Below are 16,323 nucleotides of genomic sequence, written 5' to 3' on the forward strand. Positions count from 1 at the left end.
CATATGCACGTGATGATCAGCTGGCCTCTTTGCATGTGGTAGTGCTGGAAACTAGAGGAGCTGGTCTTCCATTTTCCTACATGAGCACATATGCTGGCCAGCTGATCGTCGCATGCACATGTGTGCCAGAAACCCGGAAGAGTAGCTGGCTGAAAGCGGAAGTTCAGTAGTTGAAACTGGAAGTGCAGTATTTTGGGCGTGCATGCGCGCTGGGCAGCTTCGGCATAGACGTGTGCACACATGCGCACTGCTATAGAAGTTTTGGAGTCTGACCATCACAACCCATAGCTCCAGGGAGATAAATTTACAAATAAAACAAAAGCAATGAGAATGTGCTGTTTTAAGGTAGCTAGTCTTGCCTATCCATACATTTTTTTCCTTAAGTTTGTACATTCTGGTTTCCAATTGGAAATAAAAATACAAGAAAATTGGCATTTTAATCTTTTCAGATCTACTCTATGCAATTTTATGAAGATGTTTTTCTTGTGGTTTTTTTACAAATGAATTTCCTGCTCCCCAGTTTGTTCTTCCCATCTAATCATGGCTTTGGGTGGGATCCACTATCATTTCTCATAGTTTAAACTTTGCTTCTTTTCCTTAGTCATTTGTTTTTCCCTCTTTTTCTCATTCCTTAATATGTTTACAGTTTATCAGAGGAACCTACACTTCTCTGTCCTCAGAAAATATTAGAAATGTTGCAGCAGAGATTCTGGGAACTGAAGCAATACTATAATTCAAGGGGAATTCAAATGTTATTGGTATACAGGGTGGGATGGGATGTGATATTGCATTTTCCCACTGAATAACTCTGATATTTAAATTAAAAGTGACAACTAAGGATTTGTTTTTTAATTTTTGCATAATTTTCTCTCTGTTTTCTGTCTCATCCCAAGTTAGGGATACTCAGTGGAATGAGAATGAAAGCGACCCCAGTGTGCTGACATTGCAAATGATCAAGCAAGAAGGGGCACCTTTGGAAATCAGTGAGGACCAAAACAACATGAAATCAAGAAACATTACAGAAAACTGTTTCAGTTCCTCCTGACCAAACAGACAGAAATAAGGATGGGAACTTCCTCTGGGATGCCTAAAAAATAATCCAATCCACGGTGTAGAATATTGAAACCTGAAACAACAATATGAATGCAGAAGCATGAAACCTTTTTCAGTCAAAAGTCTCACATGATATGGGAATATTGTCACATATGTATAAATAGAGTGTGAAGGGCTTCAGGATGAAGAATTCTTTTCACAAAGGTGTCAGAATTGTTGAGTGACCACACACACAAAGGTTGAGAATATATGTGGTAACTTTATTGTCTTACATAGTGACATTATATAGTTTGTTACTTTCAAGTTACAGCATACTTGGCAGAATATCATTGGCTCACAGAATCTTCCAGGTAACTTAAATCATAGGTTAATCATTACTGCTGGCTTAAGCACTTCTAATATTTGGCTATAATTAAAATCTAACACACATCCCACTTCCTCTCCTCCTGTTCCTCTTGTTTACAGAATTAGGGTCTTATCTTCTAATGTAATTTCCTGGCGCTTACGTGCAAGTAACCTTCCTTATCTGAGGTTTGCCATCCAAGATAGGAAAATCCCTGCACATGTGCAGATTGCGGATTCCTACATGTCCCCTTTTTTAATTTAATTTTGAGGGAACAAAGATTTTTGAATATAACGCATTTGAGGAGGAGACAGAGAAAGAGGAGCAGGACGAAACAGCAATTAATGAGGGAATACACTGAATGAAACAACAGCAAGCAACTAATATGACAATAATAATCACAGCATAAAAAAACAACTGCTTAAGCCAGGACCAATCAGGAAGCCAATTGGTCAACCAGTCAAAAGGAGATGAAATAGCATGAACATTATTCTGAAAATATGATTGGAGTTTAGCAAGTTCATCTTCAATGGTTTTGTTCAAAGAGTGAAAATGAACAGCACATCCACGACGGCCAACAAGTTTACAAAAACCTCCTTGTCGTGCTAACAAATAGTCAATAGCAAAACGTTGGAGCACATCCTGATTCAGGTCCTCAATTTCATGTTGGAGATCATGAACAATAGCAGCAGTGGCATTAATTGATTTCTCCAGGCGACATGTTAAGCCCAGGATAGAATGTCTATTTTCTTGAGCTATTATTCCAGGTTAAGCCCCTAAGGTGATCACCCCAGTAATAGCTCCAGCCACAGCATGACCAAAAGTATTTAGAGAGGACGGTTGTGTATCAATGATAACTTCATCATTACATGTAGGACCTAATGGAGAACGTTGTCGTGAAGAAGATGAAGAAACGCCAATTTGTACAGGTAGGGAAAAGTAGCCAATAGCAGCACATTGATAGTTCTGAGGGTGTATGTTGGTTGCATATTTGTCAAAAAAGAACCATATATTAGGGTCCTTTAGTTGCCAGCCGGCACAAATGTTTCCAGTATTAGTCATATCAGAAGCGTTAAAAATAGGAAAATTATCAGGACACATTTCAGGCACAATATTTGGCCCATATAAAGAAGAATTAATAGTATATAGTACAATAACTATAATTCCCTACTTTCGATAAAATGTGTTGAGCCTTGGCATAATCATTCCAATTGTTAAGCCAAGTATGGCGAACATAACAGCAAAAACATAAGCTTCTGGTATATTGATTAGTATGAAGATAACGTCAACGAACAGAATTAAGTTGCGTTGGTGCCTTAGAAAACAACCAAGAATAATGAATGGTTTCAATTGGGAAACAATAAAGGAAGATGAAGATATTAAATCAGGTATGAAAGCAACTTGACCAAAAGCCATAGGAGGCTCATAGTACAGGACGACATTAGTACCATGAACCAAAAACATATATTAGCATGACAAACCCAGAGATTAGGATTAAATTGTATAGGCTGAGTGTCATTCAAAGCAGTAACAGAACCAAAAGAAGACAAGAGAATACAAAAAAGAATTGTGACAGAATTAGCTATAATAGCAAAAACAGAAGCAACTAGACTTTCAGGAGCTTGAGGTAGATCAGCTTGAGCCAATTGCTGTTGAGCTTGGTATGTTGTGGCCTTCACTTGCCCCCACGTGATTGGAGGGCAGGTCCTTGCCACTGAGGGTCAGGAGCAAGACAATACTTCACTAGTGGTCTTGTCAGTGGTTCTATTGCAAGAAAAATGAACATTAACAGGAACATCTGAAAAAGAATCTACAAGAGTTAAATAATTCCAGGTAAACGAAGCAACAGATAGTAAATGTTGAATCTTTCACAAATGGTATGGACCAGACTCATGCTGCAGCTGTCTCTGCAAAAAGGACTTAAAGGTTAATAATAGCAAAAACAGGAGTATTCCAGGGACTAGTAGGGGGTTCAATATGACCAGCAGCTAATTGTTCCTGAACAAGTTGCTGTAAAGCAGATAAGGGGCCATTGCTCCACCCACATGGGAGCAGTAGAGAGCCACTTAAGGGGAAGAGCCATCATCCAAAATCAATTGAGTATTTAAACAAAAAAGGAGGTCCCTACCCCAAATATTAGTATGAATATCCAAAATATAAGGTTGCAGGGCAAAGGACTTACCAGATGCTGTGGAGAATTGAATATTGCACACACTCTGCCAGGCTGCTGTGGGCCCACCTACACCCCATAAAGAAGAAACTGACTTCTTAGGCCATTGTACAGGCCATTGTAAAGATGAAATAACAGTAACATCGGCTCCTGTATCAAGTAACCGTTGAAAAGGTTGTTTATTCAAATAGAGAGTTAACACAGGACAAAAGGAAGTAACAGACTGAAGTAAAGCCACAGAAGGAGAGGTAGAACCAAAACCAGCATCCCCACGTGCCCCTGTGCCAGGACATGGGACTTGATAGGGGAGCAAAAATAATTGAGCAATAGAACGTGTCCGTGCTCCACCCCCCAGTGCAGCAGCCTGAGCATGTCTCATAAATTCACTTTCCCAAAAAACATATTGCATTGAAGTCAAAATCATTCGGAAAACTTGCTTCCAATCCTCAGGAATCATATTATATCCATTTTTTATTCCTTCTACCAAGCCTCTAGTAAAATTACCACTGATGCCATACTCTAACAGCCTTTTTTAGTTCTCTTAAAATTTGATAAGGTAACCCTTCCCATCCTGCTATCTGCTGTCCTGCCAATTGGCCCTGGCCCTGATGATATTATACAGGACATACAGACAATAATTCAGCAAGTTCTGCCCCAGGCATGGAGGAATCCTGTTTACAGGATTCTACCATTTTTTGAAAAGAGGATAGAACAGCAGAGTCAGAAAGTTTAGTAATCTGACCTGTGTCAGTAGGAGCTGAAGTAGGCAGAGTCAAATAGTCCGGGGAGGAAGGAGGACAGACAACAGCATTGGAGTAACATGGAGGTGGAGAAGTTAAAAGAGACTTAAGTATTTCCAAATTTTTCCACTGCATATCTACATAAATGCCATACATGCAAAATCTCTACCTTAGCTCTTGGTTCAGTATGTAAAACTTTCCCAATTTTTTCCCAATCAGAATCTTCCAGGTAACTTAAATCATAGGTTAATCATTACTGCTGGCTTAAGCACTTCTAATATTTGGCTATAATTAAAATCTAACACACATCCCACTTCCTCTCCTCCTGTTCCTCTTGTTTATAGAATTAGGGTCTTATCTTCTAATGTAATTTCCTGGCGCTTATGTGCAAGTAACCTTCCTTATCTGAGGTTTGCCATCCAAGATAGGAAAATCCCTACACATATGCAGATTGCGGATTCCTACAAAACATTAGGGCCTTATTTCCTTTGTATGTGGACAAGGATGTCTACATTTGATTTCAAAAAAGTTAATTAAACATCAATGACATGGTTACTTTTCAGGCATGTATTAAATTCTTTTTGGCTGTATTACTCAGCATCCAGTAAGAAGTAGAATTTTAACTTTGTACACTAAAATAGTTTAAATTTGTACAATACAGCAGTTTTTGTGGGAAAAATAAATGCTGTCTTTGTGCCATATGTTTGGATTTTGTATAAGAAAAACCCTAACAATTACACATGAAATTTTTTGGAAGGATTTGAGTGGGAGACAAATTTCAGGGTTTCAGAGATGGTTTGAAGCTCTTTATTCAAATGTTGCTTTTGGATGGTTCGGGGTCAAACTAACGAAAAAGTCACTAATTCCATTTTGGTGTCCTTTTTTTAATTAGAGAAGTGGAAATCAGATTGTCATTCAAAATTACACAGCAATTAGAACCTGGATAGCTAAAAATGGATGGAAAAGTTAAATCCATTCTTTTTAACCATTTTTATCTTTCATTTTAAATTTTTTGTTTTACTAAATGTAGCTAAAGCTCTTTTCTGCTTGCCTTGTCGCTTCCAGATGCAGAGGAATCTCTTCATATCACTGGAGTTTTTGGTTCTTTAAACCTAACACAAAATTGGTACTTTTTCGGTTTATTCATAATGTAAACATTCTAGTGGCCTTAATTTCTTCAAATGGTCTTTTCAGTCACATTTCCTGAGATGGATTTCCTATTAATCCCTATGTAAAAAAATATGTTTTTTTCCTCATTATATCTGAGATTTATATTCCTTTTCCGCCATTTTCCTTCATTTTACAATTCCAAATTTTCTCCTGTCACAGATGAGAAGCCATTTTCCCATCATTTCTCCACCAAGGTGTCTTGGAGGTAAAATTCTGGAAGATCCACCAGTTTGACCTTATTCTCCATTTGGGGAATGGTTTTCTTTTTATATATTTTTTTTCAGCATTATTTCTGATGTCACAAGCTACCACTTCGTCTTTCCAATTTTTCTTTGGCACCCAGAGCCATGAATGTGAGAAGGGCAGTGGTATATATTGAATTAAAGAAATAAAAACTCATAGAAATCTCTGTTTTCCTGACAGGAAATATTTTCTTCTCTCAGAAGATGCTGCCATCTTTCTCTGAGAGGCTACCATTCAGAGGGTCCTTTCCACCTACTTTCATGCCCATCATCCCTTTCCTCCCCATCCACAAAGAAGCAGGCTTCTTTCCTGCCCTTTTGGGGAATCCTGATGTTGCGTGCAGATTCCTCCAGGGGGCACCATTTGCAACATTTTCTTGCCCGACAAAAAGAAATAGAGAAAAAATGTACTGTAAAACGGTTGAAAGACAAATTAGATATAAATGAACGCTGTTGCATCCAAAGCAAAAGAGATTATATATGCACAATCAATGGAAAACATTACAATTCAATTTTCACTGTTTCTTGTGAAAACACATCCCTTACATCTAATAAAATAATCCAGAAAAAAGAGAAACCTTATAAATGTTTTGAATGTGGAAAATGTTTCAGAAGAAGCACTCAACTTACTCGCCATAAAAGGATCCACACTGGGGAAAAGCCATGTATGTGCACTGAGTGTGGAAAGACCTTTACTCAGAAGGGTAGTCTAAATTCACATACATGGATCCATGCAGTGGAGAAGCCACATAAATGCAAAGACTATGGAAAGACCTTTATTCACAGCAGTGACCTTACTTGCCATAAAAGATTCCACACAGGAGAGAGATCAAATAAATGTGAGGAATGTGGACAGAGCTTTACTTGTAGAAGTCAATTTACTTACCACAACAGGACCCCCCCACACAGGGGAGAAGCCATATAAATGCATGGAATGTGGAAGGTCCTTTTCTCAGAGCAGGTCCCTTACTTCCCATAAAAGGATGCACACAGGGGAGAAACCATGTAAATGCATGGATTGTGGAAAGAGCTTCATTGACAATTCAGCCCTTAGAAAACATAGGTGGATCCACACAGGGATGAAGCCATATGCATACATGGAGTCTGGAAAGAGCTTTTGTGAAAACTGATCCCTTACAAAACATAAAAGGATCCATACAGGGATAAAGCCATATAAATGCAGTGTGTGGAAAAGCCTTTACTCATAGCAGTCAAGTTAGTTCTCATAACTGGATCCATAGAGGAGGGAAACCATATAAATGTGTGGAATGTGGAAAGGACTTGACTAATCCCGGTCTTCTTAATTCGCATAAAGGAGTCCACGCAAGGGAAAAGCCATATAAATGCATGGTGTGTGGGAAGAACAGTAATTATTGTTGCTTTACATTTCATAAAAGGATCCATCCATACCAATAAAGGAGAATATTTGTAACTCTGGGTTGAAATGAGGGGGTCCTTTATGCTCTCTGTTTGGTTATTTTCTTACAGTTGTTTCATTACTCCAAACTAGCTAATATCATTAGTACAAGTGTCACTGATGACTAGCACTGATGATATTAGCTAGGTTGGGTAATGAAAAATCTGTAAATCTACATAGTGATTTACATAATAAATCTACATAGTGGATACAAGTAATTATACAGAACTGCTTGAGTTGTGAAGACACCAAAATATTCTAACTTGTATTCACTATGTAGAATGAGACTTAAATCAACCAGTATGAATGCAGGAGCATGGAAACTTTCTGTCAAAGTATTCTGATTATGTGAGAATCATCACATAAGCTATCAATACAGAGAGGGTAAAAAATGCTTCAGGATGAAAATTTCATCTAGTAAAAAAAGCCAAAATGACAAGAAGCCCCCAAATTGCATGTACAAAAGAATTCCTTTAAGCATTGGGGACATATTTTGACTTTCTATGGTGTGACAAGGGCTAGGAAAACATTTAGTCTTAAATGAGTTAGATGACAGAATAGAAGGGGACCTCAACAAATTTGAGGATGACACTAAACTGGGAAGAATAGCCAACACCCCAGAAGATAGGCTCAAGATTCAAATGGATCTCGACAGAGCTGAATACTAGGCCCTATCTAACAAAATGAAATTCAGTGGAGAGAAAAATAAGTGCTCAAGAAAAAACAAATGTGTATGTACAGATTAGGTGAAACCTTGCTCAATAGCAGTAACTGTGAGAGGGATTTTGAAGTCCCAGTAAACAATCACTTATATTTTTTGGCCAGCAGCCAAAAAAGCCATGCAATCCTAGGTTGCATTAACAGGGATAGAATCAATATTGGGTGAACTATTAGTACCATTTTATAAAGCCTTAGTAAAACCACAGTTAGAATATTGCATCCAGTTTTGGTCACTATATTATAAAAAAGATGTTGAGACTCTGGAAAGAGCACTGAAAAGAGCATCGGGATGATTAAGGGATTGGAGGCTAAAACATGAAGAACAGTTGGAGGAATTGAGTATATCTAATGTAGTGAAAAGAAGGACTGGGGCGACATGATAGAAGTATTCCAATATTTGATGGGCTGCCACAAAAAAGAGTGGGCCAACCTATTTCTCAAAGCATCAGAAGATAACACAAGAAACAATGGATGGAATCTTATCAAGAAGAGAGCCATCCTAGAACTAAACAATTTCCTGAAAGTGAGAACAATTAACCAGTAGAACAGCTTGCCTTCAGAAATTGTGGGTGCTTCATCACTGCATAAGTCATAAGTCACTTGCTATTGTAACTTCAAACCATCACTAAATAAATTGTTGTAAGTCAAGGACTACTGTAGAGGGAACCTGGACAAGGAAAGAAATGGGCTGAAGAGAAAATTCCTTTGAAATAGCTTTTTAACCACATTTCCCCCACTTTTTCAATTCTTTGATTTCCTAATTGTAGCCATATTTCTTTTCTTGCAAGGAATCTCTTCAGGGTGATAGAATTTTTAGCTCTTTTGACTAAACATTTTCTCTTTTTTTTATTCATCATCTAAAGGTATTCCAATTGCCTTAAAATCTCCAAAGATCTTGAGCTTTCTAGTTTCCTGAGGTGAATTCCCTATTCAACCCCCATGTAAAACAGATTTTATTTTGTTTCGTCCCTCATAGTGTTTGAGCTCTACATTCCTTTTTCAGTATTTGCTTTCCTTCATTTTTAAAATTCTATCTTTTGTCCTGGCGAGACGCCATTTTCCCTTCTTCATTTCTCCATCAAGGAGCCTTGTTGTGAGGTAAAATTTCTAGAACATCCGCCAGTTTCAGCTTTTTCTTCAATTTGGAGCTGGTTTTCTTTTTCTTCAGGATTAATTTCTTTGTCACAAGCTGTGACTCGGTGTTTCCAATGATTCTTAGGCGCTCAAAGCTAACAATTTGAGCGGGGCATCTGTATATATTGAATTAAAGAAGTAAAAATCTCCATTTTCTTGACTGCAGCTTCCCTGCCTGTGTCTCCTCCAGCCCCATCTTCCTCCTCTTTCAGGCTAGAGTTTGAAAGACCGCTAAGACACAAGTTGTGTTTTCAACAGAGGCTCCTGGTCCTCGTCTTCTGACCGCCCGGCCGTTTCTGACAGGATTTGGACTTTTTTGAGACCGCCTCCAATCTCTGCGGAGCCTTCAGAGCGGCTGTTCTTGAAGGAAGCGAGGTCGGATCCTCCAGAGTGGGTTTTTTTCTCCATCTCCACAGACCGTTCCCGGACAGGAAGGAGAGGAAGATGGAGAAAGTGGCATCTCTGGAGACGTCGAAGCTTTTCTCGGGCAGAGAACCATTGAGAGGGGCCTTTCTCCTACTCCCAGGCCCATCACCCACGCCCTCGCCATCCCCTCAGACGCTCTCCTCCTTCTCGCCCTTTCTGGGAATCTTTGCGCATGTTCCTCCAGGGGGCTCCCTCCCTCTGCCAAGAGAATGGAACACTGGGCGATTACATCACCTGCCGCTCTAGGACGCCGCACTCGCTGCCCTTAACCCTCTGAGCTCCGCAGGAGGCGGAGAGTCTGGCGGGGGGGGGGGGATACAGACATGCCCCGGGTGAGGTGGGGGCTTTTCCCGTGCAAAGGCAGCTGGAGGAGGGAGAGACCCACGCCCGGCCCTCCTTCAACCCTGGATCCCATGCTTCCCAGGCGGAGGGAGAGAGTAGCGGGGAAGCCTCTCTAACTGCCTTCTTCCTGCCCCTGCTCAGGGGGACCTCGGCCCTGAGCTGGATGACCCGCTTGGGGTTCCGAGCAGGTTGTGTGAATTTGCCTGCGTGTCAGAGGGAGACTCGGCTCTCTAAAGGCCACCCTGAAGAAGGGAAATGGGGCATCCTCAACCAGGATCGTTTCCTGGCATTTGAGAATAGAAAGGGAAAATATACTCATTGGGTCTTGAGAGTCCTTGATGGACAGTCCCATGTTTTGCACCAGAAACACACAGACAGACAGAAAATTCATTTGCTGGAAGCCACTTCAATCCTACATCAGAAAAATATTTCTTTCCATGGGGATGAGTGTTGTTCAATGGTTAACTTCTCCGTTTTCTAATTCTTGGAATTTATTTTCTTTCTCATCTCAGATGCACAAAGTGAAAGTGGAAGTCATCCAACATTATCTCTTGGGCAAAGAGGGCTGAATAACCTTCTTCGGTCAGACCTGCAGCTGCAGGAAGGGTCCTATGAATGAAAAGGCATTTGGAGATCCACAAGATTCTTTGGACCTATTTGGAGTTGCGTTACAAAATAGAGATAGAATGGAGACGCAACCCTTAGCAAATCAAGGGACTAGAAAAGGCCTTTCTTCTGCTGTTCAGCCTGGGAGTTGTTGGGAAATGTGGGCAGGAGCTGGGCAGAAGATCCTAGAGGAGGAAACCATCCTCCGTTCAGAAGTTCAGTCCTGGAACTTCATCCAATACCAGGAGACTGAGGGTCCTCGGGGACTTTGCAGTCGTCTCCATGATTTTTGTAGGCGATGGCTGAGACCGGAAAAGCACACCAAAGACCAGATGCTGGACCTAGTGGTTCTGGAGCAGTTCCTGACCCTTCTGCCCTTGCAGATGGAGAGCTGGATGCGGGAGTGTGGAGTAGAGACCAGCTCCCAGGCAGTGGCCCTGGCAGAAGGCTTCCTCCTGAGCCAGGCAGAGGAGCAGAAGGAGCAGGTCGAGTTGCAGGTGAGAGACCTTTGACTTTGGAGCCCAGAAGGGGTTTGAAGCAGGGATGAAATGTAAACTTTGTTACTACCTGTTCTGTGGGCATGGCTTGGTGGGGGGGTAATGTGACTGGGTGGGTGTGGCCAACTTTTTTTTAAAAAAACTTTTCAAAGCATTTTTTTCTAATGCTTTGAAAAGCCTCTGCCGATCAGGCAACTCAGCTGGGATCATCAGAGAGGCTTTTCAAAGCATTTTTTTAAACCACCTCTTCGGCCAAGAGGTTGCAGAAAAAAAATGCTTTGAAAAGCCTCTGATGATCCCAGCTGAGCCGCACGATCATCAGAGGCTTTTTTTTTTTTTTACTTTTAAAAGCATTTTTTCATATGACGAGGTTGTAGAGAAAAATGCTTTTAAAAGTAAAAAAAAAGCCTCTGATGATCATGCGGCTCAGCTGGGCATGGTGGGGGGGCAGGGATTTTTGCTACCGGTTCTCTGAACTACTCACCACCATCGCTACTGGATCAGGCGATCTGGTCCGAACCGGGAGCATTTCACCCCTGGTTTGAAGGGAATAAAGAATGTGCTGGATTTCTTCACCCTTCTCTACCAGGGTCCTCTACCTTTCATAATATGTGAAGATGTCTTACTAATTCATGTAGGATGGTCTTCCATTATTCCTTCTATAAGATAGATTTGAGACAACTGTGGTTTTCTTACCCACTTTAAGTGACAGACACTGGGAAGGCTTCAGAAAACAAGAATCCACTTCATGTTGTATGTTCATTAATTCTTCTTTTCTTATTCCTCCTCTTTCAAGTCCTTCATTATGGGGATCAGAGATCCTGAAGAAAGAAGGACTCTATCAAATCATCCTCAGGAGCTTTTTTTCAGGAGGATCCCTCAGGAAGATCCAAGTCAGGACACCTCAGGAGGTAATTGAAGGTCCTCCGATTCCCCAGAGAGATCCCAGCTGTCTCATCTTCTCTGTGTATTCTTCCTTTTCTCTTAATTATGTATTTTAAAATTCTGTATCCCTTACAGGAAAACAAAGGATGGCGTTTTCTGGCCTTTATGGTGGAGCTGAAACAGAGGTTGAATCTCCAAATCAAGTAAGAAAGAGAAAAATATGTATATATATCTTATTTTCTTACTTTTCATAGGTTTTATGTGTGTTTTTCTTTTAGCCAGATTTTTCCTATGTAACCAAGATTTTTCTGCAGCCCTAGCTCAGTGGAGTCACATCCACTCGATTCTGGGCTTTTTTTTTTTCTTTTGGCAGCCAGCAGGCCCTATGCTGCCTAGTGAGAGACTTATATAGATCTATTTCTGGCTCATTAGCCATCATCAGTAAGCCACACCCACATCTCATGTATCCTCCCTGTAAAGGTACAATATCTATTTTCTTACTTTTCGTAGGTTTATGTGTGTTTCTTTTAGCCAGGTTTTTCCTACGTAACTAAGGTTTTTCTGCAGCCCTAGCTCAGTGGAATCACTATATATATATACACATACATACATACATACATATTAGATTTATATTCTCCCTTTCCTTCAGCAAGTAAAGCTAATGTACAGAGCAGTCTTTTATTCCATTTCTTCCCCTTGGTTGAGCTGTGTTATTTTCATGTTCCTGAGCAACATAGAAAAAATCAGGGGTTTCTTGTTAGGAAATTTTTTTTTTAAGACCAATACTTAACTCCTAGTTACCCTCTCACTTTTTCAGTAACTGTTTTCTTACAGAATCGTTCAAAGAAAACCACACTCTTTGTAATTTTTTTTATTTGTAATTGTGAAAGGCTTGTGAAATATAAATATTCACTTTTTTTTTTTTAATTTGATTTATATGCCGCCCTTCTCCGGAGACTCAGGGCGGCTTACAATGCGTTAAGCAATAGCCTTCATACTTTTGTATATTTATACAAAGTCAGCTTATTGCTCCCACAATCTGGGTCCTCATTTCACCTACCTTAGAAAGGATGGAAGGCTGAGTCAACCTTGAGCCTTGGAGAGATTCGAACCAGCAGTAAATTGCAGGCAGTTGTGTTAATAACAGGGTGCGTAGACCACTGTACTATCAAGGCTTTTGCATGTTTCCAACTTTTTTTAAAAAAAAACGTATTTATAACCAGTGATTAAAAAATAAGGGCATCGAATTAAAAGATAAGGCACAGTATTAAAACACAATGAAGTTGGCCAGATGGAGAAGTCTCTAAGTAAAAAAATAACAGAATAACAGAGCTGGAAGAAATTCTTCTAGTTGAACCTTCCCCCCCCACCCCCACCCCAAGGAGGAGATCCTATACCATTTCAAACAAATGGCTGTCCAATCCTTTCTTAAAAGCCTCCAATGATGGAGCATTTACAACTTATGGAGGCAAGTTGTTCCACTGATTAATTGTTCTAACTGTCAGGAAATTTCTCCTTAGTTCTAGGTTGCTTCTTTCCTTGAATAGTTTCCATCCATTGCTTCTTGTCCTGCCCTCAGGTGCTTTGGAGAATAGCTTGACTCCCTCTTCTTTGTGACAGCCCCTGAGACATTGAAACACTGCTATCATGTCACTCCTAGTCCTTCTTTTCATTAAACTAGACACACCCAATTCCAGAAATCATTCTTTATATGTTTTAGCCTCCAGTCCCCTAATCATCTTTGTTGCTCTTCTCTGCACTCTTTTTAGAGTCTCAACATTTTGTTTACACCATGGCGATCAAAACTGGATGCAGCATTCCAAGTGTGGCCTTATCAAGGCATGATAAAGTGGTATTAACATTTCACGTGATCTCGATTCTATCCCTCTGCTAATGCAGCCTAGAACTGTTTGCTTTTTTGGCAACTCTGTTGGCTTTTTTGGCACCTAGTCAAGATACTTTTGGCTTGCAAAGTAATTTCTAATCCTCTGATTTGTGCCTGGATATTATAACCAAAGAAAGCAGCTTTGCAAAGCCTAAGAAATGTCATTCCCAGGAGATTTCTCTCCCCCCCCCACACCCCGAGTTCAGCCAATGGCTTGTACTACTTGCAATTGGTTTCTTATATTCTGGGTAGAAGCAGAAACAGTATTTCTCTAGATATTGATGGCATCCACCCAAATCCCTAGCTGTCTCTCCCAGCACTTTTGAGAATGGACAGGATTATTCCTTTTGGGTCACCATAAGCTTTTTGCTGGAATGCTAGAAAGAATCTCCTCCCCCAATTTTCTTCTGCATAGACAGGAAGTATTGGAGTCAGTTGCTGAGAGTCTTTTGATGATGGATGGAAGGAGGAAGGAAGGGAGGGAGGGAGGGAAAGAGATCGGGAGGGAGGTGGGCAGACAGACATACCGTATTTTTCGGAGTATAAGACACACTTTTCCCCCCCTAAAAGAGGGTGAAAATGTGGGTGCGTCTTATACACCAAATGTAGCCCCACCCACCCCTACCCTTTGGCCTCTACCTCCCAGCAATTTGCCGCCTTGCAGCAAACAGCAAACAGCCTGTTTCAGTTTCATTTTCAGCACAGCCTGATTAGCACAAGCAGCTGATTGTCGGTGGGATTGGCCTCCCGACCATCAGCTATTGCCTATAGCCTATTGCCGCCTCTGTGCACCCCATTTTCTGCCCTGCCACCCAAAACGGGTGGAAAATGGGGCGCACGGAGGTGGCAATAGGCTATGACAATCCCTGCAGCCCAAACAACTGATGGTCGGGAGGCCAATCCAACCGACAATCAGCTGCTTGTGCTAATCAGGCTGTGCTGAAGCTGAAACGGGCTGTTTGCTGCTTGTTGCAAGGAGGCAAATTGCTGGGAGGCAGAGGCAGATTTTTTTTTCTTGTTCTAATCAGGATGTGCTGAAAATGAAACTGAAATAGGCTGTTTGCTGCAAGGAGGCAAATTGCTGAGAGGCAGAAGAAGAGGCAGATTTTTTTTCTTCTTGTTTTCCTCCCCCAAAAAGGTAGCTGCTTCTTATAGTCCAGAGTGTCTTATACTCCAAAAAATATGGTAGATCAAGCAATCAAAAAGAAAACTGAGATTCCTTTCACTGAATGGCATTGAAGTCCTTCTTACCCTCTGAAGTGAGATTCTCTCCCACCTTCCTGACTTTCATAAGAGGCTTAAGATCTGTCTCTGCCAGCAGTTTGGAGTCCCAGTGGGGGAGTTTCATACTGGAGATGGTTGACTAATTAAAAGTTAAACCCTATTCCCCGCCCTTCATGTATTGGCTCCCTCCTTCTCCTCTTGTGTTAGATATAAAATGACAAAGGAGATAAGATAAAATCATTAACATTTTTAAATGTTTTTGAATCTTTTTATAGCAATAGCAGTAATAGCACTTAGACCTATATATTGCTTCACAGCCCTCTCTAAGGAGTTTACAGAGTCAGCATATTGCCCCCAACAATCTGAGGTCCTCATTTTACTGACCTCAGACGGATGGAAGGCTGAGTCAATCTTGAGCCAGTGAATCGAACTGCTCGCAGTCGGCAGCATTATCCTTGCAATACTGCATTTATTTATGTAATAAATTTTTCCTGTAAGCTGCCCTGAGTTGTTTGACACAAGATGGGCGGCAAATAAATTCCATAATAAGTAAATAAAGCCCTGCAGAATCAATATTTGTTTAATTAAAGGTTTTGGTTCTGTCCATTTTCTCACCTGAAGTTTGGAATACACCCAAACAAACATTTAACTTAATTCATATCTTTGCTTGGGATTATTTAGGAAATATTGTGCGAATTCGGCTGGACCTGTTTTCTTCTTTTCATTGTTCAGGAACACCTTGTATCCTTTGAGGAGGTGGCTGTGTATTTCTCCGAAGAGGAGTGGTCTCAGCTGGATGCTGCCCAAAAAGCACTGCATTGGGAAGTCATGCTGGAAAATCATAGGAATGTGGCCTCTTTGGGTAAGAGTTTGCTACTCTCCAATCAGAGAATTTGGGAAGACATTCTATAGGTAAACACCATCAGAATTCTTCATTAAAAATCTCCATGCAGATGTTATCTCCTGGCCTGGGAGGGAAAAGATTTGGCCTTCTCCTGCTCTGAAGAAGAAAAGTGGCCAATGGATCTCTGCTTTGATGCATCTGCTGATTTCCCCCCCCCCCCCCCAATTTCTATTTCAATATACCAGTGAGAAATAAACTGCTTGCTATGATGAGATGCTGAACTCCATCACATTTCAGCTTTTTTGGCTTAGATGCTTCTGTATCTGTGCTATGAAAGACTGTCATTTCTTCATCTGACATTTGTTCTGTTTCATTTCTATTCTGAGCCTTGGGCTTAAAGGTGAAATGGTTCCATTTTCCCATTACAGACATGTTATTTGGGTGCTAATACAAGAGCTCTACATGTTTTTCTCTGCAACTATGTGATTTTTGGCAAGAGAAAAATAGAATAACACAGGGAACATGTTTTGGGTAGGAAGAAAAGGACCTTCGACAGATTTATTACTCAGTCTGTGCTGGAATTAACCCCCTCCAGTAAATGTTAGGTTTTCTCCTGATACCTCCA

At 40.7% G+C, this 16,323-nt stretch overlaps 1 protein-coding gene across 1 annotated transcript in view; it reads left to right on the forward strand.

Moving 5' to 3' along the window:
• LOC117662534 (uncharacterized) overlaps positions 1 to 16,323 on the forward strand; it is a 28,100-nt gene that overhangs the window by 9,046 nt on the left and 2,731 nt on the right. The window contains exons 7-14 of the mRNA XM_087885385.1: positions 894 to 1,042; positions 2,272 to 2,325; positions 6,284 to 6,557; positions 6,902 to 7,084; positions 10,325 to 10,860; positions 11,657 to 11,771; positions 11,881 to 11,948; positions 15,587 to 15,716. Of these exons, the coding sequence (XP_087741511.1) occupies positions 894 to 1,042; positions 2,272 to 2,325; positions 6,284 to 6,557; positions 6,902 to 7,084; positions 10,325 to 10,860; positions 11,657 to 11,771; positions 11,881 to 11,948; positions 15,587 to 15,716 (1,509 nt within the window). The remainder of the gene's footprint in view (positions 1 to 893; positions 1,043 to 2,271; positions 2,326 to 6,283; positions 6,558 to 6,901; positions 7,085 to 10,324; positions 10,861 to 11,656; positions 11,772 to 11,880; positions 11,949 to 15,586; positions 15,717 to 16,323) is intronic.

Source organism: Pantherophis guttatus, chromosome 2 (assembly GCF_059756535.1).
Source record: "Pantherophis guttatus breed Tessera chromosome 2, ASM5975653v1, whole genome shotgun sequence".
In the NCBI taxonomy this organism is placed as follows: domain Eukaryota; kingdom Metazoa; phylum Chordata; class Lepidosauria; order Squamata; family Colubridae; genus Pantherophis; species Pantherophis guttatus.